The sequence below is a fragment of the Liolophura sinensis genome, chromosome 6 (assembly GCF_032854445.1).
Source record: "Liolophura sinensis isolate JHLJ2023 chromosome 6, CUHK_Ljap_v2, whole genome shotgun sequence".
Lineage (NCBI taxonomy): Eukaryota > Metazoa > Mollusca > Polyplacophora > Chitonida > Chitonidae > Liolophura > Liolophura sinensis.
Window position 1 is genome coordinate 71,857,258 of NC_088300.1, and position 25,312 is coordinate 71,882,569.

A 25,312-nucleotide genomic window follows, 5' to 3' on the forward strand; every position below is an offset into this window, starting at 1 on the left:
TTAATTGAAGGAAATGATCAGTATTTTGATAGCATGACAATCAATAGGCATGTAGATTGTTATATAAGTAAAAGACCGCGAATTCTATCAAAATCTATCTTAGCAGTATTCAGTGGACACTCCCTGTTGTGGTCTACAGGTGAAGTGTTTGGAGGTCAAAGGTGATAGACATCAGCTTATCGCCAGACAATAGACACATGAGGTGAACTTTGCCCCACCTGCCGGGGTTGACCTGAACAGAAAAATGGATATCAAGTATGGAAGACCATTTGCGGCATAAACTTAAAATATTCAATTTAAACTTAAACTTTAAATAGACCTATGTCCAAGTTGCTTGGAAATAATGTCATATCCGATGAATTATGTAATATTTTCTTTAATCTACACCTGGTATTGTTAATTAAGAATTCAGTGGAATCAGCATTGGCTTCTAAAATGCAAGGTTATTGTTAAAGATGACAGAATCCTTGGGGTTAGATGGCACTATTAATGCCTCAGGTGATTTTTGCGTTGGCTTTCCTCTACTATCAGGTCATTGGTCAGTTCTACACCAGTTTTTGCTGCGGGCTGAAGTCGAGAGGCTTTTCAGATATCTGCTGAAAGTGGGTGGTTTACTCAGGGCACTCCCGTTTCCTCTACCCATAAGCCTGACCGCCGTCATGAATTGAAAACTTCCTGAGTAGAGCGATGAATCAGTCGTTTTGTTAAAAATTCCATGATCTAAATCCGTTTTACCCTGAGTTTTTAAAATTTATTTGTATACTTTTTTATTTATTATTTATATAAATATTTATTTATTTTTAAAGCCATGCTTATTTATTTCACTTATTCCATGGAGGTCAGTTTCATCATAGTTCAAAGAACCAAAGTGACAAGGACAAACCACAGATCTATGGCAAGCTGCTGACATCCTTTCCTCTGCGTGACGTACACACTTACATGTTCTGCTGGAAGACAATTGGTCTTTGACGAACGTAAGACGTAAACAGTAGCAAATTGTACACTTTATTTATTTATTAACCACTGCTGGCTAAAGAACCTACGAATCTAGCGTTGATAACCTCCTGAGAAAGCCAAACAATCAGGTTTGGATTATCTGAATAAATTGTCCAGTGCACACAACGCGTTTTAGTGGCAGGGGCTGTAGTCTGAAAAGAAAAGAGGAATACCTGTTACACTGATTTGCTTGAAAGGTGGGAGTGGGTGGTGCATTCAGAATGACAAATGTCCCGTTACACTATGTACAGCACATCATGCTTATGTTCTATGGTGCAAGCTCAACTGCTAAATCCGGGTTCTAAATACTTATTATGGTTTTCAGGCCAAGTATATCCTCACTTTTTAACAATTTTAGAACAGCTTGCTATTTGTGTTATTGGTTATTTAGAAAAGCCACCGCAATGCCACGCCCAAAGGGAAAATTATTACACAGGGGCACGGCATTCAAGTGTTATTTACTTCGTATAAGGATGAATATGGTATTAACATTTACGACAGGTGTAACTTAATTAATACACTTTTGAACAACCATCCCCAGAATCACACATTTTCCTGTCCGAGGAGCCCTTTCCGTCACCATTTACAAATTGTAACCTCCCAGAACAGTTATTGTGAACTCTGAACATAAAGTCCACTTACCGTGACATAAGTGCGAAAGCAGTTCGCTGCGGACCTTTCCGACGTCAGTCCAGCTGTTGACTAGGAATGCTTGGACAGCAGTGTTCCCCTGAATCAACATGCTCACTCCCGCCGAGTCTACCTTGTTCCCAATACCTACGCTGAAAACTCGAACACCAGCATTAGCAGCTGTAATCGCGTGTTCCGCAGCTTTCACCGGATTATGGAATTTCCCGTTGGTAAGAAACACCGCAACATTGGGTACGTAGTCTCGGTCTCCCAAACAGTCCTTGAAAGCCACAGTGTGGAGTTCATTGAAAGCCTTGTCCACTCTGGATGTGGACCCAGACTTCTGGATGTGGAGAAGGGACTTCATGATTTTGGACTTCTCATAGGAGAAATTCAAAGGAAATTCAAGGACAGCGTCATCGTGGAATTTGACAGCTCCTATCCTTGCCTTATTGTGAGCAATGCGAAGATCTTTGACGAGTTCCGCTGAGAAGTTTTTGGCCAGCTCGAAATCAAGACTTGAAATGTCGACGGAGGAGTCAAATACAAAGACGATATCTCCGATTACATTACAACCTATGGACAACAAGAAAGAACAATCTGGAGTAAATACCAGTTGTACACATATTCAAGGCACATTTAATTATACATTTAATTATATATATATAAGACACACTAAAGTAAACACCTGTGATGTTGTTAATGAAATATGGAGGCACATGGACTGTTATGTTTTGTTAGTGCCATCACCCTATTAACAATGCCATAACTGTTACAAGAACAATCTTGGGTAAGTTTATTTCAGCTATTGCAACATTTTTCGCTGTATTTTAAATATTGTGAATACGGTAGGAATACCGGTTCTATCAAGTTTTCCTCAATCTGACTTACATTGATTCATCTAATACTTACCGAGAAGCCTTAGCGTTGCGCTACTATAAAGTGTGGATGTCAGCACAAACAAACCAATCTTTACCATTAAAGTTTATTTAACTTTTAAATATATGCATAAATTTCAGGTTTGTATGGAAAACAGAAGTTTTGTCACTGAAGACGGGCACATATTGCATGTAGCCGTGCCAGGGCAAGGGATTTCATTGGTTTCAGCCATCGTGGTATCTTGGACGAAAATAACAGTTCCCTTTCACCGACAATCTGGTAAAACGATAAAACCATATTACCAGATTTAAGGCTGGCAGGAGCAGGGGTAACGGTGACTGTTACGGCATTGGTGTTTGGTCGAGTTATATCTGCAAATGGATACATATGCAAATAATGTATAAACGCGTAAATCATAAAACACCCATAAAACAATGGCGTAAACAGTTTTAAATCATTCCTTACACCGGTGACACGTGAGAATTCTGTGAAACTGTTGTGATGAGCTGTAATGGGCACCAAATACAACCGATCCTATTGGCATTAACTTTGAACACACACTAAAACCATAGAAACACCTACCATTACAAGAGGTGTCTTGAAACTCTCCTAGGATTTCCTGTAGCCCATCAAAGTTGTCGACATAGTGGAAATAGCGTTCGTCCGGATCGCTAGAGATCAGGCGTAGTTCGTTCTCATCTGTCCATCCAATACCGATTGCAAACACTCTGACGCCCGCCGCCTTCAGAAGCGCCTGTTCTGATGCAGTTTGGTCTGGGTGAGTAGACCTTCCGTCCGTGATCAGAATAGCGATGTTGGGTATACCAGGTCGGTCCCCATGCTCTGACGTGAAGCCTGTCTCTCGAGCGATTCTCAGTGCAGCGTGGGTAGCGGTTCCTACTTCTGTGCCTTGGAGAGGAGCAAAGGCGCTCACGACTTCCTCCTTCGTATGGTAGGTGTTGAGGTAAAACTCGAATCTCGCGCCGTGGTTGTAGATTATCAGTCCTACTCGAACTCTGTCCTCACCGATTTCAAAATGGCCGATGACACCCAGAAGGAACTGTCTCATCTTTTCAAAGTTCTCCGGTCCGATACTGCTGGATGCGTCCATCAGAATCATAACATCGGCGGCATATGGGCAAGGTTTTTCTGAAAGGTACAGCTGTATTGGCAACGGATTTTGTTTCTTTGCAATTTTCTCTCCAGTCACACTGCACGCTGGTTTTTTGGTAAAACTCGTTCCCATTGAAGCTTTATTATTTGTAAGAATGTCGATTTAGACGAAGGGCTATTTGAGAGGACCATGGAAAGGAAGATCCAAGTTAGATAAGCTATTCATGATTACGATGGGTCATATATGGAGGATAACATCGACAAACTGTTGAAATAACACTCACTTGTTGTAGTTATCGGTGCCAAGGTTGTCGTCGGTAAGGGCGTTGTTGGAATTGGTCGGGTGATCTCTGAAAGTAGGATTATCAAGGAAAATACTGGATTACTAGAAAGAAGATGGTAAAGACGACGACAGTATGCTTATAATACACAATGATATCTTGTTTTACAAGACATTACCCTGTAATTATGTGCGGATAAATCCAAATACAACTTGTCTGAATCCCAGTCTTAGAATGTAAACCGCCCTCGTTTAAAATTTAAACGGAATTGAGGATCAAGAATGACAATGACCTTTCCATTAAATTTACCATGTGGTTCATTCTGCATTAAGCAGCAATTACTACCTTAACAACATGCACTGGCAGCAGAATAAACATTTGTTCCACGGGAAAATGGAAGTTGATGCAATGTGGAAAAACAATGTCTTAAGGGAACAAACATTCACAAGAAGTTGTAGATTCAAGTACCTGGAAAATATAGAAATGTCTACACGCAGTATATGAACGTGCCAAATGAGTGTTTAATATTTACCGTCTGATTCCTTTTGGAAAATTTTCTAACACGATGTATTGAAAATATTAATCGGTTTCAGGCGATTGGGGTTGTACGTGCTCTCTGGACTGACTCACCGGCGCAAGATGTTTGCTGGAATTCGGCCAGAATCTCGTCAAGACCACTGAAGTCCTTAACGTAGTGGAAGTATTTGTCCACCGGATCGCTGGCGATGAGTCGTAACTCTGCTTCGTCCACCCAGCCAATACCGATGGCAAACACCCGGACTCCAGCGGCCTTGAGAAGCGCCTGTTCTGTCGCTGTCTTGTCTGGATGCGTTGATTGTCCGTCCGTCAACAAAATGGCGACGTTGGGGATGTCCGGGCGGTCGCCATTCTCGGCCGTGAAGGAGATCTCACGCGCATATTTCAGGGCCCTGTGAGTGGCTGTACCTTCGTGTATGCCTTGAACATGATCAAATGCCTGGAGAACCTCTTCTTTGGTACTGAACTGGTTTAAGTTGAATTCGACCAATGCTCCGAAGTTGAACGTGATAAGTCCAACGCGGACGTTGTCTTGGCCTACGTCGAAATGCTGAACAACGCCTCTAAGGAAGTTCTTCATTACCAGGTAGTTTTCTGGTCCAATGCTGCTGGAGGCATCCATCAGTATGACGATATCGGCCTTGTATGGACAAAGCGTTCCTACAAACAGAGGTATTAAAACACTGAGGGATTGATGTGGATTTCAATGTACAGTTTGTTATCAAGGAGAAAAACTCTGAAAATCCAGAAAACAGTTCCCTTACTAACAGAATCATCTAAAAGGTACATTTCGGTTGCAATTTAAAACCCGACTGCCGACTAAAATATTCTTAAGCACGGCGTCATGCACCAAGCAATCAACCTATACCATACGGGTTCACAGCTTTATCTTAGTTGTTTTCTCAATATTGTGTAGAAATTGTAACTACACTTGCAATGACCCGTGGTACCTCCATCCCAGACATCGGTTTCATAGTTGCTAGTAGGAAAACATTAAATTATCAAGGCGATTACTACAGTTAGACCGAGGAATGAAGTGAATAAAATTCTTCAAATCTTTCATTTTGTGATATTTCTAAGAATTCTACATCTGTAAACAATCAATTGTGTAATTTTTATTTTTACAAAACTGCAATCAGCCGGTCTTTCTGGCAAAACTTTCTGACATCACGTTGTGATTAATTCCTCAGTACACTTAGACGATGAATGCTGAGCCATCTTACCATCATGATCTGTATGAGTCTTCGGGAACACTTCCGTGAACGACTTCACTGTGCCACCTTAAACAATGAACACAACAATTAGCAGTGTGATTATCAGCATTGTAGGTTAGTTTGTCTCTACAAGAACTCACAGTAAGTGGACGAGCCATTCCATAAGCTCAGAAAGGAAACGAGACGATGTGTCGACAAATGCTAGAGACGAAACCAATTTATTGTGTTAGGGTTTGTACATGTTTTTCACATTGACGATTATTTCCTCCATGAGCCCATCTTTGAACAACGATGTTTCGCTCATATGACAATTGTGTGTCTTTTTAACATGACGATCCCGACACAGTGTGGCTCTATTTCACGACAACAACACAGCGGAAGTTGTTTCAGGAATGGAAATGGCTTCGCTCATATCACCAGGCTTGCACATTGATTGTTTTACATTTCCACAACATCTTTAATATTGTTCCCCAAGATGTATTTTTATTTGAGAACTTACCTTGTCCAAGTGTTGCAATGGCGGACAAGACAGCCCAAAACACCACACTAAGCATGACTCAATTAATAATGACATAACTGTTAAAAGAACAATCTTGGCTAGATTTATTTTGGTTATTGCAACATTTTGCGCTGGGTTTAAATATTGTGAATACGGTAGTGATACCGGTTCTATCAAGTTTTCTTCAATCTGTCTTACATTGATTCATCTATCACTTACCAAGAGGCCATAGTGTCGAGCTACTATAAAGTGTGGATGTCAACACAAACAAACCAATCTTTACCATAAAAATTTGTTTTAACCTTTAAATATACTGAGAAAAATGTCACAGCATAAATTTCAATGAACTTTTGTCACTGAAGACTGGCACATATTGCATGCAGTCGTCACAGGTCAAAGGACTTCATTGTTTTCAGCCATTATAGTGTCCAGATCGAAAACATAATTTCTCTCTGACCCAAAATCAGGAAAAACGATAAAACCACATTACCAGATTTAAGGCTGGCAGGAGCAGGGGTAACGGTGACTGTTACGGCATTGGAGTTTGGTCGAGTTATATCTGTAAATGAATAAATGTGCAATAATGTATAAACGCGTAAATCATAAAACACCCATAAAACAATGGCGTAAACAGTTTTAAAGTTTTAAATCATTCCTTACACCGGTGACACGTGAAAATTCTGTAAAACTGTTGTGATGAACTGTAATGGGCACCAAATACAACCGATCCTATTGTCATTAACTTTGAACACACACTAAAACCATAGAAACACCTACCATTACAAGAGGTGTCTTGAAACTCTCCTAGGATTTCCTGTAGCCCATCAAAGTTGTCGACATAGTGGAAATAGCGTTCGTCCGGATCGCTAGAGATCAGGCGTAGTTCGTTCTCATCTGTCCATCCAATACCGATTGCAAACACTCTGACGCCCGCCGCCTTCAGAAGCGCCTGTTCTGATGCAGTTTGGTCTGGGTGAGTTGACCTTCCGTCCGTGATCAGAATAGCGATGTTGGGTATACCAGGTCGGTCCCCATGCTCTGACGTGAAGCCAGTCTCTCGAGCGATTCTCAGTGCAGCGTGGGTAGCGGTTCCTACTTCTGTGCCTTGGAGAGGAGCAAAGGCGCTCACGACTTCCTCCTTCGTATGGTAGGTGTTGAGGTAAAACTCGAATCTCGCGCCGTGGTTGTAGATTATCAGTCCTACTCGAACTCTGTCCTCACCGATTTCAAAATGGCCGATGACACCCAGAAGGAACTGTCTCATCTTTTCAAAGTTCTCCGGTCCGATACTGCTGGATGCGTCCATCAGAATCATAACATCGGCGGCATATGGGCAAGGTTTTTCTGAAAGGTACGGCTGTATTGGCAACGGATTTTGTTTCTTTGCAATTTTCTCTCCAGTCCCACTGCACGCTGGTTTTTTGGTAAAACTCGTTCCCATTGAAGAGTTATTATTTGTAAGAATGTCGATTTAGACGAAGGGCTATTTGAGAGGACCATGGAAAGGCAGATCCAGGTTAGATAAGCTATTCATGATTACGATGGGTCATATATGGAGGATAACATCGACAAACTGTTGAAATAATACTCACTTGTTGTAGTTATCGGTGCCAAGGTTGTCGTCGGTAAGGGCGTTGTTGGAATTGGTCGGGTGATCTCTGAAAGCAGGATTATCGAGGAAAATACTGGATTACTAGAAAGAAGATGGTAAAGACGACGACAATATACTTGTAATACACAATGATATCTTGTTTTACAAGACATTACCCTGTAATTATGTGCGGATAAATCCAAATACAACTTGTGTGAATCCCAGTCTTAGAATGTAAACCGCCCTCGTTTAAAATTTAAACGGAATTGAGGATCAAGAATGACAATGACCTTTCCATTAAATTTACCATGTGGTTCATTCTGCATTAAGCAGCAATTACTACCTTAACAACATGCACTGGCAGCAGAATAAACATTTGTTCCACGGGAAAATGGAAGTTGATGCAATGCGGAAAAACAATGTCTTAAGGGAACAAACATTCACAAGAAGTTGTAGATTCAAGTACCTGGAAATTATAGAAATGTCTACACGCAGTAAAGTTTTAAATTATTCCTTACACCGGTGACACGTGAGAATATCTGTAAAACTGTTGTGATCAGCTGTAATGGCCACCAAATACAACCGATCCTATTGTCATTAACTTTGAACACACACTAAAACCATAGAAACACCTATCATTACAAGAGGTGTCTTGAAACTCTCCTAGGATTTCCTGTAGCCTATCAAAGTGTACACGCAGTATATGAACGTGCCAAATGAGTGTTTAATATTTACCGTCTGATTCCTTTTGGAAAATTTTTTAAAACGATGTATTGAAAATATTAACCGGTTTCAGGCGATTGGGGTTGTACGTGCTCCCTGGACTGACTCACCGGCGCAAGATGTTTGCTGGAATTCGGCCAGAATCTCGTCAAGACCACTGAAGTCCTTAACGTAGTGGAAGTATTTGTCCACGGGATCGCTAGCGATGAGTCGTAACTCTGCTTCGTCCACCCAGCCAATACCGATGGCAAACACCCGGACTCCAGCGGCCTTGAGAAGCGCCTGTTCTGTCGCTGTCTTGTCTGGATGCGTTGATTGTCCATCCGTCAACAAAATGGCGACGTTGGGGATATCCGGGCGGTCGCCATTCTCGGCCGTGAAGGAGATCTCACGCGCATATTTCAGGGCCCTGTGAGTGGCTGTACCTTCGTGTATGCCTTGAACATGATCAAATGCCTGGAGAACCTCTTCTTTGGTACTGAACTGGTTTAAGTTGAATTCGACCAATGCCCCGAAGTTGAACGTGATAAGTCCAACGCGGACGTTGTCTTGGCCTACGTCGAAATGCTGAACAACGCCTCTAAGGAAGTTCTTCATTACCAGGTAGTTTTCTGGTCCAATGCTGCTGGAGGCATCCATCAGTATGACGATGTCGGCCTTGTATGGACAAAGCGTTCCTACAAACAGAGGTATTAAAACACTGAGGGATTGATGTGGATTTCAATGTACAGTTTGTTATCAAGGAGAAAAACTCTGAAAATCCAGAAAACAATTCCCTTACTAACAGAATCATCTAAAAGGTACATTTGGTTGCAATTTAAAACCCGAATGCCAACTGAAATATTCTTAAGCACGGCGTCAAGCACCAAGCAATCAACCTATACCATACGGGTTCACAGCTTTATCTTAGTTGTTTTCTCAATATTGTGTAGAAATTGTAATCATGTTGTGATTAATTCCTCAGTACACTTAGACGATGAATGCTGTGCCATCTTACCATCATGATCTGTATGAGTCTTCGGGGCCACTTCCGTGAACGACTTCACTGTGCCACCTTAAACAATGAACACAACAATTAGCAGTGTGATTATCAGCATTGTAGGTTAGTTTGTCTCTAAAAGAATTCACTGTAAGTGGACGAGCCATTCCATAAGCTCAGAAAGGAGATGAGACAATGTGTCGACAAATGCTAAAGACGAAACCAATTTATTGTGTTAGGGTTTGTACATGTTTGTTACATTGACGATTATTTCCTCCATGAGCCCATCTTTGAACAACGATGTTTCGCTCATATGACAATTGTGTATCTTTTTAACATGACGATCCCGACACAGTGTGGCTCTATTTCTCGAAAACTACACAGCGGAAGTTGACTTAGGTTTGAAAGTAGCTTCGCTGACATCACTAGGCTTGCACATTGATTGTTTCACATTTCCCCAAATATTTTATATTCTCCTGAAAGATATATGTTTAGTTGAGGACTTACCCTGTCCAAGTGTTGCAATGGCGGACAAGACAGCCAAAAAGGCCACACTAAGCATGACTGGTCAGCAGTAAAACTTCTACACTTGCACAGATCTCTTGATTGGCTGTACAAAACAAAACAATTACGACTGGTAGGTTTTTCTGGTTCGCTTACATCATCCAACTGAGCATCATCTTGTGCCTTCAATACGGCCAGCCTCCTGTGCCGGATGATTAAAGCGTCGTTTTGCTGCAGCTAGCATGTCGTTGACCAATGAGGTCGAGTGTTCGAACCCAGCTCTCGTTTTTTGAGCAGCGGCCTTAAGTCAGGAGAACCTGTTTCTGGCGAAGATCAATGGTTTACTCCGGACACTCCGGTTTCTCCCACGGATAAAATTGACCGCCGTCACATGAGTGAAAACTAGAGTACGGCGTTAAATAAAATACAAGCAAATAGATAAAATTTAAAAAAATGCAGTTACTCTATTACGAAGCCTGCATAGGGATATTTTCAACAATAATTTCCATTTGACCTAGGTTGGTTGTTTACACGAGCCATTCTCCGACCCTAAACTTGACTCCGGAGGACAGATTGCCTGTTGAGTTTTGTCAGATATTAAAATGGAAAGGACTGTTGCGTATGGGCTCTACTTGATTTTGTCCTCATGAAGCTGATCGTCACCAAACCGCTAAAATACTCTTGAGTACGAGTATTGAAGAAATTTGTGATATTGTCGAATAAGTTAGTTTATCTGATATACACTCAAGACATCCATCTACGTGTATAGGCCTAATGCAGATCAATCCTGAAAATGGGCGTATTTCGCTGGGTTTTTTTTTCCGTTTAGATAACTGGCATTTAAAAGCTGACAAAATATTCCAGACTGCATATAACAGACTATACCAGGTAACTAGCGATGGGTAAGGGGAACATTAAATATTACATAAAAATTCACCTATCCCTGTCTTTTCGTTTAGAGACTTAAATTATATAGATTTGTAACGTCGTATTTATTTTGCCAAACTGATGGTTATACAACCTTTCGCGTAAACTTTGTGTTTCCTGACATGGATGTATAATATTCGACATCAAATAGACTCGGGTGAAAAGAAAACAAACCTTTATCACAAAATCTTCCAGACACAAAGCCACATTTGTGCTAAATTCAATCACGGTTGGATTCGATCACGTACTCTCATATGATCCACCAAGTGCCAAAATAAATTATTAAAATGTTATAGTCATAAATAAACGTTATTTCTACCTTCTCACCTTGGTGAAATCCAGGAGAGGTATGGTTAAGTGACCTGTGATCAGATTCCTGACTCCGGTGTAAGGGTTGTGACATGGTACAGGAATTTATAGGCCAACCTGGACCCGGGGATCATGGCATTCCAAACCCCAGGGGGGCATGCAAGGAATCAGGAACAAAATAAATCACCCCTTCATATCGAAATTCCTATTCTTCTAAAACAGCGCACCGATAAGTGAGACGAATGATTGGAAAAGATAAGTCCCAGGTCGAAAACTTTATACAAACCTTTAGGTCATGACACGCTTCTTACGTCTGACCGACGCCATGGGAGTATTATACTGCTGGGTCAGGGTGAAGCTGTATAAAAGTTAGTAGGCATCTGAGCCCATTGCTACGTTGTCAGTCTTATAAAACATTTTCCTGACAACTATCTACGACAACTGACATATTTCCTTTTGAATAAACAAGTCGACGTGGTGTATCCGCCAGCGTCCAAGAACTTTGCCTTGAAGAGAGTTCCCATATCAACAAACCGTCAATATACAATCCCTCTACAAACAAATCTGTGTTACTAGATGGCTACATAAATCAATGCTAAGTCTTCCATATGCTATATTTCTCGATATGTTTTAACAAAAGGATCACTAATGGCAATGCGCATTGGAATAAAACCTCTACGACTCCAAAACGTTGGAATAGGTGTTGCAAATTCAATGCAGGAAGTGGCCAGGGCATTTCTACAATTCCCCGCTTTCACTTTCCCAAGAGCTTTAGTGGCAATAAGCGACCAACGGCGCTCCTGTCGCTTACGCAGCCATACGTTCGTTGAGGACTGGTACAAGCGTTTATGTATTTATTTGATTGGCGTTTATTTATTTATTTGATTATTTATTTTGTTTATTTATCTAGTTGGTGTTTTACGCCGTACTGGAGAATATTTCACTTATACGACGGCGGCTAGCACTGGTGGGAGGAAAGGTTGCTGCAAGACCTTCTCAGGTACGGCTAGTACAAGTATTTACGTGTGACGTGAGAAATTTGGTCAGTAACTTATCATAAGTTCAATGGGTTAGCCCGTGAACCATTGTTTCCGACCACCATGGTGAAAACAATCTTGAGTATAGCATTAAACATAAATCAAACAAATAAACGCCAGAGGGAAGGAAGTAGTCAGCGATTAGCTTATCTTTCTCTGAGGTGAGCCGCAAAATTCTACACTGATCTACAGTCAGGGTTATTAAAGTTTGAACAATGAGATCTGCTCGAGCAATAAGGAGCCTTGTCAATATCTGACGATGTCTTGTCAGGTACTTGACGATATGTCAAGGTTTCTCCCATGTCTTGACAGATACATGACAATTTGCGGAGGTTTTTCCCATGTCCTGTCTGATGACGAGGTGCGGAGATTTCTCCCATGTCTTGTCATGACACATGACGATGTGCGGAGGTTTCTCCCATGTCTTGTCAGACACACGAGGTTTCTCTCATGTCTTGTCGAGGGGCCTTTGTTACTCGGATGGTTAGCGCGCACCCAGGATCCATTTGGTCGCTGTGAGTTCAAGCCCAGCTCATGCCGGTTTCCTCTCCGGTGAGGGAGTGCATCGGGTTTTACGTCGTACTCAATGATTTTTCAGTCACACGACGACGAAGGAATCCTTAGAGTACATGTAATGCGCCTCCTTGTCGCAGAACGGCTTTCCACTGCTCTTTTATATAGTGCTGTTTCACTTTTATATAGTGCTCCTTCACTACCGAAGGCAAGGAAGGCGCCATTATACTGATACGGGTCAACCGGTCATTGCACTATCCCCTTCATGCCTGTAACGTCCTCTTAGGTGTGACTCGACCCAGGATCGATCCTGGATCTACCGCTCCCGAAGATCTAGGCCCGAACTAACTGTGCTATCCGGGCCGGTCCGCTTCCTCTCCGGCTGTAAGTGGGAAGGTCTTCAGCAACCTGCGGATGGTCGTGGGTTTCCTCCGGGCTCCGCCCGGTTTCCTCTCACCGTAATGCTGGCCGCCGTCGTATAAGTGAAATATTCTTGAGTACGGCATAAAACACCAATCACATAAATAAATAAATAAATAAATAAATAAATAATGTCTACATCTACATGAAGATGTACGGAGGTTTCTCTCATGTCTTGTCATCTACATGACGATGTGCTGAGGTTTCTCTCATGTCTTGTCGGATGCGTGGGGACATGGGGATGTTTCTCCCTTGCATTATTAGTTATATGGTTACTCAGTGATGGGATAAACAAATATACATGGCGAGGTGCGGAGGTATCTACCCTCTGATTTGTTAGATACATGACAAGGTGAAGTTGTCTCCTTTATACTGGCCATAGATGTACGGAGGTTTCCCCATGACTCGTTAGATACAGGTCGAGGTGAGGAGGTTTATCCGATGACTTGTTAGGTACATGATGAGGTGTGGAGGTTTTCTCCTAGCATGGTCAGATACATGAGGATGAGCGAAGGTTTCTCCATAGCATTGTCAGACACATGGCGACTTGAGGAGATTTCTCCCATGTCTTGCGAGATACATGACGACATGCGAAGGTTTCTCCCATGTCTTGTCAGATACACGAGGAACTGCAGATGTCTTGTCACGTACATGACGATGTGCCAATGTTTCTCATCTCTTGTACACCAGGCACAACCTATTTCCCACGCGCTTGTGTAGCAGCAACACACCAAATACAACCCGTTTACATCACGCGTGTCTCCCAGTAATACACCAGATACAACCCATTTACATCACGCGGCACACCAAACATAACCCATTTGTATCACGTGTTTCCCAGTAACACACCAGATACAACCCATTTACAACACGCGTGTTTCTCATTGGCACACCAAACACAACCCGTTTATGTCACGTGTCTCCCAATAACACACCAGATACAACCCATTTACAACAGGCTTCTCCTAGCGACACACCACAGCCAACCCACTTAAAACGTCCGAAACACATCCGTCATTCATAGGGCATCCAGAGTGCAGACAAACGAAAATCTTGTTATTCTTATATTTTACTATTCAAGTCAGTGGTTAAAGCCTAATGCTATATGTATGTATGGATTTGCACAATGGGAGTAAAATGCCCTCATATTGGCGAAGTAGCTCCTGTAATTTCACGGCGATTTCACTGTACATCAAGTTGATTGGAGATTTCGATTGCCCCATCCTAATTTGATGTGGACCTCCTTAAACACGTTATTCAAGCTATAGAATAAACACCATTCCTCTTGTACAGCAAGTTGTAGACTTTATTTAGTCATAAATGTAAAAAGTAGACAACCTAACAATTGGAGGTAGACCTGTAAGTCATGATGTCCATCGATTGTCTTGACCATTGGCTGTCCCATCCCAATTTGATGTACACGTATTTGAACAGCCTATTAACACACTCATCTGTAAGTCATGATATCCATCGGTTGCCTTGGCCATTGGCTTGTATGTGTCTTGTTTTTCTAAAGACAGGGGCTGTAGTCTGAAAACAGTGGAGACAATAATTAACACCTCCATCCTAATAAACATCGTTAGGATATCTCTTTTGCTTGGTGGCCTTTCACAGTATTTCGTGTGAGCTAGATGTTTTTTAATTCCCTGCAAATGCTACGGTAGTCAGGTTAATCGTTTCCACTGGAGCTCGCACTGATACCTGTAGGTACCGGTCGAAGGTACAGACAGAAACCATCGTAAACCAAACAGAGCAGTGCAAACTGGCCATAGACCAGTGCAAACTGGACAGAGACCAGTGAAAACCGGTTGAAAAAAGCGGAAACCGAAGAAACCAGTGGAAACTGGCCATAGATCAGCACAAACTGGACAGAAACCAGTGGAAACCGCACAGAACCCAAAGGAAACGGCCCTTTTACCTGACATAACGATTAAAGTGGAGTAGTAGCCGAATCAGCGGGAACTGGACTCGAACACATACATATGAAGCCCTGTGATCTCCTCCGAGAGCTCCGTCTGACAGGACTGAGTGAGAGAGGGAGCTTACCAATCAGTTGTTATTTCGCGCTGGAAAAATACGTCCCGCATACTACTGGGATTAGAAAATAAAATAAATACATTTAAATAAAATAGATTATAGTCAACTACCAGCTTATAAAGCTGATGCTTGCCCAGGTCGTACTCCTTGTGGATTCTACAAAATACTTAATGCTCTTACCGTGACATATGTGTGACAGCAGCTCGCTTCGGATCCTCCCGACGTCGGTCCGGCCGTTGATTAGGAATGACTGAGCGCCGGTGTTCCTCGGAGCCAACATGTCCACTCCCACGGAGTTCACCTTGTTCCCAATACCTACGCTGAAAACTCGAACACCAGCATTAGCAGCTGCGATGGTGTATTCTGCAGCTTTCATCGGATTCTGGAAGTTCCCGTTAGTAAGAAACACCGCTACATTGGGCACGTAGTCTCGGTCTCCCAAACAGTCCTTGAAAGCCACGGTGTGGAGTTCGTTGAAAGCCTTGTCTACTCTGGATGCGGACCCAGACTTCTGGATGTGGAGAAGGGACTTAATGATTGTGGACTTATCATAAGAAAAATTCAAAGGAAATTCAAGGACAGCGTCATCGTGGAATTTGACAGCTCCTACTCTGGCCTTATTGTTGGCAATGCGAAGATCTTTGACGAGTTCCGCTGAGAAGTTTTTGGCCAACTCGAAATCATAGATGGACATATGCGAGGAAGAGTCAAATACAAAGATTATGTCCCCAACAGCATTACAACCTGTGAAGAAAAATTTCAGGCAAGTATTTATAAAAATGGTTTAGCCTCGGAAAACTGCATCGGAGAGTCCGTCTACACGGCATCAAAGATACTTAATACTAAAATAAGTAATAAATTATCTGCCATACAGGTTGTAGAGTTACATATGAATAGTTTAACACCGAGATTCGAATGGGCACACATGCCTTAATATTATCTGCAGAATTCTTTTTACAATAACTCAGTGTACATGTGAATACGTACCAACAGGCCATGGAGTTGCTGTTGCTGTAATGAAAAATCATGAAAAGATCAAAACAATATTTATGAATTAATCACAAAATTAACTCCACCTTCATGTTTTATACCTGCACACATAATTGTCGCCGTCATATGAAATAAAAGGAATTAATAGGAATTTAATTAATGGAAAAGAATCAAATTTTCTGACTCCAGATCAACTGGGAGATGGCAACTACTGTCAATTATTCAAATCTAGCCCCTAATAGCATTGATGTGACCCAGCATTTCAAACGGTTTGTCAGGTACGATATATGCTCTGTTTTAACACAAAAGTATTACATAAATCGTTTTGCAAATAAAGAAATGGCTCCATAATACTTGGCAACACGATCTCCTCGGGTCCTCCATGGCCGAGGTAGTTAACGTGCAAGCTAAGCGTTGCGATCACCTTGAGTTCAAGTCCAGCTCATGCTGGCTTCCTCTCCGAGCGCACGTTGGAAGATCTGGCAGCAACCTGCAGATGTTCGTGGGTTTTCACGGGGCTCTGCCCGACTTCCTCCCACTTGGCATAAAACACAAATCAGATAAATAAACCAATAAATACGATCTCTTCTTCGGCAATCTGAGTTTCCTGCACGTGGCAGGAAGCAAATTCCAATACCAAAACTGGAAAATCTTACCATTGCAGGTCTTTCTCTGCAGCTGCGCCTCGATAGTGGCCAAACCGTCGAAATTTGCCACTTCGAACACATAGTCATCCCTGCTGGCCAGAACTTTCAGCTCAGCTTGACTGATCCATTTGCCGATGCCGATAGAGAACATCTGAGCCCCCGTTGCCTTCATGAGGTTGGCTTGTGCTATGGTGGCGTTAGGATCACGAGATTGACCGTCCGTGAGGGTGATGACAAGCTTTGGGCTTCCCACCCTGGCCCCGTTCACTTCCGTCAGCATCACCTCGCGGGCCGTTTTCAGAGCCTTATCCGTCCAGGTTCCCACGGCTGTCGGGTTCAGATTGTCTATGGCAGCAAACATGGGTGCGTGAGTATAAAAGGAGTTTAGCTGGAACTCAATGTGGGGGTTGACATTGTAAGTTAAGAGTCCGACACGAACTCTTTCCTGACCGATGACGAAAAACTGGAGAAAATCTTTGACAAAGTTTTTCATTGTGGTGTAATCTTCTTCACCAATGCTACTGGAAGCGTCCATGATGATAATCATATCGGCCACATGGCAGTAATCTGAAACCAACAATTGCAAAAGTTCGATATTACTTGAACGAATAGGGTTTTGGGCCACATTTCTATGAAGCGACAGTCTAAATAAAGTAGCTTTATTATACGTAAAAGGAAGCTGTAGACTACTAACTGGCCTGATTATGATGTTATTTAGGTCTGTAGATAAAGTTACGTTTTTTTTGTTTAATCTTTTGTTCAAAATATTTCCCATTCTACAGTGTAGTTTAATATTTTCTTTGTGCGTTCATGAGTACAAACTTACCACAGGTTTTGTCCACTACTGAATCTTTGATGGCAGACAGCGCGTCGAAGTCGTCGACAAAGAATGAGTGCTGGGAGTTGGGCTCAGACGAGATCGTGTCTATCTCTGTGGTGTCAACGTTACCAACACCGACGGCAAAAACAGTGGGTCCTTGGGCTTTCAGTGCAATGGCGGCGTCTCTTGTTAAGTCTGGTTGTCTAGATCGACCATCAGTGACGACTACTACAATGTCCTTCACGTCCGGCCTGTCCGAGGATGTGCCGAGCACTCCAGTTCTGACCTGATCCAAAGCCTTATGGGTATTTGTTCCCACTTGGATAGTCGTGATGGACATGATGGCAGATATCAGTTCGTCTCTTGTGGTGTACGTGTCAAGATTGAACTCTATCCTGGAGAACAGATCGAACGTGATGACGGCAACTCGTACACTGTCAAGCCCGATGTCGAACTCGTACAGAATGTCTATGATGAACTCCTTCTCTCGCTGAAGGCCGGCTGGACCGACACTGGATGAAGTGTCCAGGACGAAAACAACATCTCCCTTTGACAAACACACTAGAAAAAATCAAGCAGACTATTACATCATTTGCTGACCAATGTCTAATAAAGGTCTCCCACTCACCCCTTTCATATCTCGGACGTACCACGTTGGCCTGATATATTTGATAGGTGTTTTACGATATACTCATAAATATTTCCCTTATACGACGGCGGCAGTATTATGGTGGGAGGAAACCGGGTAGAGCCCCGGAGATACCACATTGGCCGGTCAAATGGAGCTACCAATCAGAAATCTCACCAATTCGGTCACCGATAGTTTATGTCCAGCTCATGCTGGCTTTCTCTCCCTAGGTGAAAAGGCCTGTCTGTAACCTGCGGACGATCGAGGATTTCCCCTGCGCTCTGCCCACTTTCCTTCCATCATCATGCTGGCCGCCCTTCTATAAGTGAAATATTCTTGTGTACGGCGCAAAACACATAAATCAAACTATGCATAAATAAATCAATCTTTACATGTATCACAGCATTTATTTACAGAGTTCACAGCAACAGCAGAGCTCTTTATTTGCAAAAACTCCTTCTGTATGTATTTACAGATACGTACGGACTAAATTTAGTCTCGTGAATGTCCAAAAACATATTATTGGTTCTGCACTGGTACAAAAATGACATAATTTAAAGCTAGTCGCAATAAGTCAGATTTGCGCAAACAAAGAAAAATATTACTGAAGCTAAGGTACTTACGATCTGAGCGTCCAGGTTTCAGCTTAGCAGGAGGAGGAGTGGGCTTGGGCGTTTCCACATACGTAAGGGGTCTGGTTATATCTGCAAAGTTAAAATGACACACTTGTTAAAACTGGAGATTTTATTTTCCTCAGGTAAACAATTTTTACCCACGAATCTTAAAGATAGTGCTAGAATTGATATACACTGTAATGTATTTCTATATTATTTGCCTTCGGATCCACATTTATCTGGGACTCCTTGTTTCTGTTTCTGGTGAAATAAAAAATTCCATCGTGGCCTATTTTTCAGGTAGTGGAGGGGGCGAGACAAGACATTTTAATACTTTTTGGTCTCTACTTTTTCGGGGCTGGTGAAATAAATCATCAAAACGACCCAAAGTATTCAATCATCAGAGTATGAGTATCCAAAAACGATGACATACCATTGCAAGAGGTGTCTTGAAATTCTCCCATGATATTTTCCAACCCATCAAAGTTCTTTACGTAGTGGAAATACTGTTCGTCCGGATCGCTAGCAATCAGGCGTAGCTCGTTCTCGTCTGTCCAACCAATACCGATAGCAAACACTCTGACGCCCGCTGCCTTCAGAAGCGCCTGTTCAGTTGCAGTTCTGTCTGGGTGAGTAGACCTTCCATCCGTGATCAGAATAGCGATGTTGGGTATACCAGGCCGGTCCCCATGCTCTGACGTGAAGCCGGTCTCTCTAGCAATTCTCAATGCTGCGTGGGTAGCGGTTCCTACTTCCGTACCTCGAAGCGGGGCAAAGGCTCGAATGACTTCTTCCTTTGTGTGGTACGTGTTGAGGTAAAATACCTGTCTTGCGCCGAAATTAAAGGTAATAAGGCCTACTCGAACTCTGTCCTCACCGATTTCAAAATGGCCGATGACACCCAGAAGGAACTGTCTCATCTGTTCAAAGTTCTCCGGCCCAATACTGCTGGACGCGTCCATCAGAATCATAACATCAGCGGTATACGGACACGGCTTTTCTGAAAAGAAGGAGGGTTTCTTTATCGCCCTTCTTAATTCATAATGGAAGTAGTTTACTGGAGAGCATAAGACTGAGTTGATTTATTTCATTTCTAGAGGTATTCAATACATGACGCCTAACAAAATGCAACTCCTTAATACGCGGTTAAAGAATGTAAGTTGATATCAACTGAAGACAAAAAGTACTTAAAGCAGGGATATATAACCGTTCAAAAATATCTTTTCCGCTCTCTATGGTGACAGTACGTACTTGTTGTTGTTGTGGGTGCTAGCGTAGTGGTGGGAACTGGAGTTGTTGGTAGAGGTCGAGTGATCTCTGAAAGAAAGATACGTCATTTACGCAAGTCAAAGATGACCCAACTTTTCAACCATATTTATTTATTTATTATTTACTGAACTCCGTAATCAAACATTGTATGACCGCAGTAAAGTTAACAACACGACGAAACCGATCAGAATTTTTTGAAAAGCAGCACTATTCTTCAGAAACCTGGATAAATACGTGCAATAAAAAGACATATAAAGTCGCTCATGGCGAGACCTTTTTCCGATGCAACCATTAGGTGATCAGTTACAGCCCGCACTCAAGTGCTCATTCATTCCTGCACAGGAGAAAGTATATAGCAAAGCACGACCACAGGACTTAAATCACCCGTAAGAAATGAATCGGCGCTAAACAACAATCAGATAGACAAATAAATAAAAGAAACCTGAAAGCCTTAATATGGAGCATACGATTCCTTCATCTTGGTTGTAGAGTAATCTTGTCAAAAATTATAAGGGAAATAGGGCCTGCATTAGGCCTCGCCAAGTACCAGTTAAACTTGCTCACCGGCGCAAGATGTTTGTTGGAATTCGGCCAGAATCTCGTCAAGACCACTGAAGTCCTTAACGTAGTGGAAGTATTTGTCCACCGGATCGCTGGCGATGAGTCGTAACTCTGCTTCGTCCACCCAGCCAATACCGATGGCAAACACTCGAACTCCAGCGGCTTTGAGAAGCGCCTGTTCTGTCGCTGTCTTGTCTGGATGCGTTGATTGTCCGTCCGTCAACAGAATGGCGACGTTGGGAATATCTGGGCGGTCGCCATTCTCGGCCGTGAAGGAGATCTCACGCGCATATTTCAAGGCCCTGTGAGTGGCTGTACCTTGGTGTATATCTTGAACATGATCAAATGCCTGGAGAACCTCTTCTTTGGTACTGAACTGGTTCAAGTTGAATTCGACCAATGCCCCGAAGTTGAACGTGATAAGTCCAACGCGGACGTTGTCTTGGCCTACGTCGAAATGCTGAACAACGCCTCTAAGGAAGTTCTTCATTACCTGATAGTTATCGTGTCCAATACTGCTAGAAGCATCCATCAGTATGACGATATCGGCCTTGTATGGACAAAGCGTGCCTACAAATAAAGGTTATATATGAGAACATTGCTGCTGTCCACTTTAACTAATTTATAGGAAAGAGCGTGTGTCCGTAAATTTATTTATTTATTTATTTGATTAGTGTTTTAATCACTAGTCAAGAATATTTCACTTATACCACGGCGGCCAGCATTATGGTGGAAGGAAACCGGGGAAAGCCTGGGGGAAACCCTCAACCATCCCAAGGTTGCTGGCAAGCCCCCGGCAGGGCCGGATGGTGCCCGTAAAAAATATCATCCGTGAATAAAGCTGAATAAATCTGCTTTACCTCCCACTATCTGTACTCCGAATAAAACAATATCACGTGAGCTGTATCAACAAATACCACGTACTGGCTAATTAAAGCACCTATACACATGCACCTCTGACACGTCTCGTCGCCTGAACAATTTTTCTTCTGTGTAGAATTTATACCCTAGAATCTTACTGCATGACAAAAAGGGCCGCTATCTTTTTCTCAAACCTTTCTCATTTCTTCAGTAAGGATTCCCTTACCGTCGTGATCCGTGTGAGCCTTCGGCACAATCCTCGTCGAAAACTTTACCGCACCACCTACAAAAATGAATGAATGCTTGGCGTTTAACATTATACTTAACAATTTTTCTGTCATATGACGACGAGGAATCATTGAGTGTGAGTATATACTGTGTCTTCATGTGGCAGGGTGAGTCCATGTCGCCAAAGTGACGCCCGCACTGAAATATCATGCCGAAATACCAGAAATAACACCACACCCAGTTAAGTTATACTGACACCAGGCCAACCAGCCCTGTTTCCTTGCTCTAACCGCTCAGTGCTAAGCGCCAAACGAGGCAGCAACAAGTAGTATTTTTAAAGTCTTTGGCATGACCCGACCCGGGTTTGATTGCTTTTTGACGCCGTATCAATTAGGCCACCGAAGCAGCCCTTACAACAATGAACACAACAGTTTTTTTTTTGTAAATACTGGCACTGTACCTTGTTCGTCCACAGTATGACAAATTGAAGATCAAAACACCGTGCACGGATAGTATGAACATTTGGCAAATAATAGAGCTTCCTCTTTTCAGTTCCACTCGGCGAAGTTCTCTCTTTACGCCATCAAAAGTCCCAAGTCACAAACTCCCAAATTTATTTCAATGAAATCGGAAAGATATAAATTATAAAACCTTTTATTTCGAACCTGTCAATAAATTTGTTTCATGTATACCTAGTTCTGGACTACGTAAGCCCTATATAGCGGCACGATATCTGTCGTATCTCTGTGATCTTTATATTTACCAATACCTAATGATGAAGGCAATATTTTCAAAGAATGAAATTAAGGCAAGCCTTTCAAAGAATGAAATTAAATCTGACAATGAAAGTAGACGGAGCTGTTTCAGTTGTGTTATCCTTTCCGGGATTAGTTATACCTCTCCACTTCATTGGTGTGGATTTTGTCAAACCCAAGTAGCGTGACAACTCTCCATAAACGAGGTAAAATTGTGCATCTGTTTGATCAAAGTGTCACCTGCAAACCCCATGAGATGTGTCATAATGTGTACATCCAAATTCCTATGATGGAGCATTGTTGAGATTCTTTAAAACAAACTTTCAAATATTGAAAACCAAACATGGAAATTCGGCCTGGTTTCCGAATGTTAGGAGCCGTAGCTAATATATACATCTACTTGCTCTAGCAGCATCACAAACCACATAACTCCTCTTCACGGCATACGCTATTCAAGCAACGTTCATGATAAACCCGAAATAATGAGAAACATGAGTTTTAGTCAGCAAAGACTTCCTTTAACCATAAATTTTCCTCATTCGTGACTCTCGTCACTCACCATCCAAAACCGCAGATTTACGCGTACTCACGTTGTTCATGTTTGAGAAATCAATCACAAAATCACCTTGTCCAAGTGCTGAATCACCTTGTCTAAGTGTTGAATCACCTTGTCCAAGTGTTGAAAGTTAAGCAGAAAACGTACACTGCCTTGAAAAAATATTTAAAATCTAGCATAAACTTACATTGTCGAACTGTTGAGGAGTTTGCGCAAAGTCTTCTTGCCAGACTGTTGAGAATTCAGGAAAAGTCCACCTTTTCTTAGTAATGATGATCGATATAAACTCTAAGAATCGAACAGAATCTCACCGGCTACAAACGTTCAGGTTCAAGCACAAAAAAGACTTTGTCAAGCCATGAAACTCCAGCATAAAGTAATCTTCTTCGAGTGTTGACATTGTTGAGAATCGAGTAAAATCTCACCTTTTCCAAAGGTTGAGAATCAAGGAAAAATCCCCATGACCAAGTGTTGATATTTGAGCGGAAACACGTCACACAAATGACACTTTGCCTTATCCAAGTGTTGATAATCAAACAGAGGTTCACCTTTTCCAACAGCTGATTAATTCATTTATTAATTACAATAAAAGAGAAACTTACCTTGCCCCAGAATTGCAAGGGCAGATATGACTGCAAAGCACAGTACACCAAACATGATTGCGTTGAACAGGCCGTATCGCACTATCTAATGTTTTGGCTGACTGTAAAAAAAAACAAAAAAAAAAACAACACATAAAATCTACTTGGAAAAAATGTTATTTGAGATCCCGACAGACAATCACAGCAATTATGAAATACACTTACGAATTGTGGACTTTAAATTAAGCCTGAAATGTGAAAAAGCAAAACGCAGGGAAATAAGTGTAGTACAGCATACGGTCTATAAAAGATAAAGGGTGAAATCAGATATGTAACCCTAATTTAAGTCTCCGAAAAACTGAGGAATAAAATATTTATTGAAATCTAAGCAGCGTCATTCAAAGAGATGCAGTTCGCTCTTATATATATAATTAAGAAAACCTGGAATTTAACGACATTTAATTTAGGTCTCTAATTTTTTTTTCCAGATTATCTATGGATATCTACACAATTTTTAAAATGTAGGTCTCAACTTAGTAATGGATATACGAGATCGTGAAAAAGTATCAGGCAAACATACCCAAAATATAATAGAAAAATAATTACAAATATAGCTGTGAATAAGAAAAAAGGAAAATCAATAATCAACAACAACTGACTTTAAATGACATATTAAATTTCAGAGATTCTCACCTTGTTGGGGACTATGAAGGAAGAACCGTGGGATATGAATTCACTTCTGCTTCACATACAGGCTGATACTGGTCAGACGAGGGGTTATATACACCTGTCGGGTCCCAGGGGAGATGACATTAGACATTCCCTGGAGGCTCAGTGGGAAATTTACAAGTCGATACCATAAGCAAATATACTATATCAAACAGGTGATTCATTGTGGAATTTTTAGCTTTCTGACAATGATTACTTAATCTGGAATCAATGTGATGAATATAAGTTATCATAAAATGATCCAGGTCCAAAGGTTTGAAACAATTTTTAGGGTCATGACACCTCTAACATTTGGACCTGTCCCTGCGGGTGGGAATGACCTTTTGCCAGGGTCAAGCTATATACATTTCAAGCTTTCTAATAAGGGGCTGAGAGTTCCTTGAGCCGATGTCAAGATTCTAAAATTTATACCCCGAGGATAGCGATGAAAATTAAATTGATGTCACTGTTACGTTATATATTTCCTACATTGCAAACAAATAAGTGCAATAAAGTTAGGGATATGATTATCAATGTCCTCGACAAATGACGAGTATAGGCATGTGTACAAAGAGAAAAAGTCTGCTATTTAGCGTTTCATGGCCATTTTTTGATGAAGAATAAATTTTCTAACAATTATTTTTGTTTTATTGTTGTTGTGTTTACAACCGCGCTTTCTTGTTTAAGACCCTATAAGCATAAGCGGGTGGATTGTGGCATCGGCCTTTCAATGGCTTGGTCAGAAGATGTGTTTGATTCAATCCCAGCCATGCACAGAAGTTTTCGGGTTTCCGTTGTTTTCCAAACCTTAGTAGCCATAAGCCGTCGACATGGCTTTCATCGCCATTGAGATGTTCTCACATGAAGTTTGCTGCAGATAACGTGTCTTACCAAATGACAAAACC

General features: G+C 41.8%; 2 protein-coding genes across 2 annotated transcripts; both read right to left on the minus strand.

Annotated features, from left to right (window-relative positions):
* Positions 1-2,670: 2,670 nt before the first annotated feature.
* Positions 2,671-10,004, minus strand: LOC135467533 (collagen alpha-4(VI) chain-like). The gene is made up of 10 exons (XM_064745304.1): positions 9,950-10,004; positions 9,461-9,517; positions 8,574-9,140; positions 7,742-7,807; positions 6,927-7,493; positions 5,608-5,716; positions 4,530-5,119; positions 3,903-3,968; positions 3,088-3,654; positions 2,671-2,876 (listed from the first exon to the last, which is right to left on the minus strand). Exons 1-10 carry the CDS (start codon positions 10,002-10,004, stop codon positions 2,671-2,673), a joined length of 2,850 nt encoding a protein of 949 aa, XP_064601374.1.
* Positions 10,005-14,435: 4,431 nt separating this feature from the next.
* Positions 14,436-24,473, minus strand: LOC135468108 (collagen alpha-6(VI) chain-like). Its single transcript, XM_064746175.1, has 12 exons — positions 24,393-24,473; positions 23,721-23,821; positions 21,806-21,862; positions 20,722-21,288; positions 20,140-20,205; positions 19,322-19,888; positions 18,898-18,978; positions 17,653-18,207; positions 16,836-17,393; positions 16,177-16,200; positions 15,370-15,933; positions 14,436-14,682 (listed from the first exon to the last, which is right to left on the minus strand). The coding sequence occupies exons 2-12, from the start codon at positions 23,773-23,775 to the stop codon at positions 14,663-14,665; spliced, it is 3,114 nt and encodes a 1,037-aa protein (XP_064602245.1). The 5' UTR covers positions 23,776-23,821; positions 24,393-24,473; the 3' UTR covers positions 14,436-14,662.
* Positions 24,474-25,312: the final 839 nt, after the last annotated feature.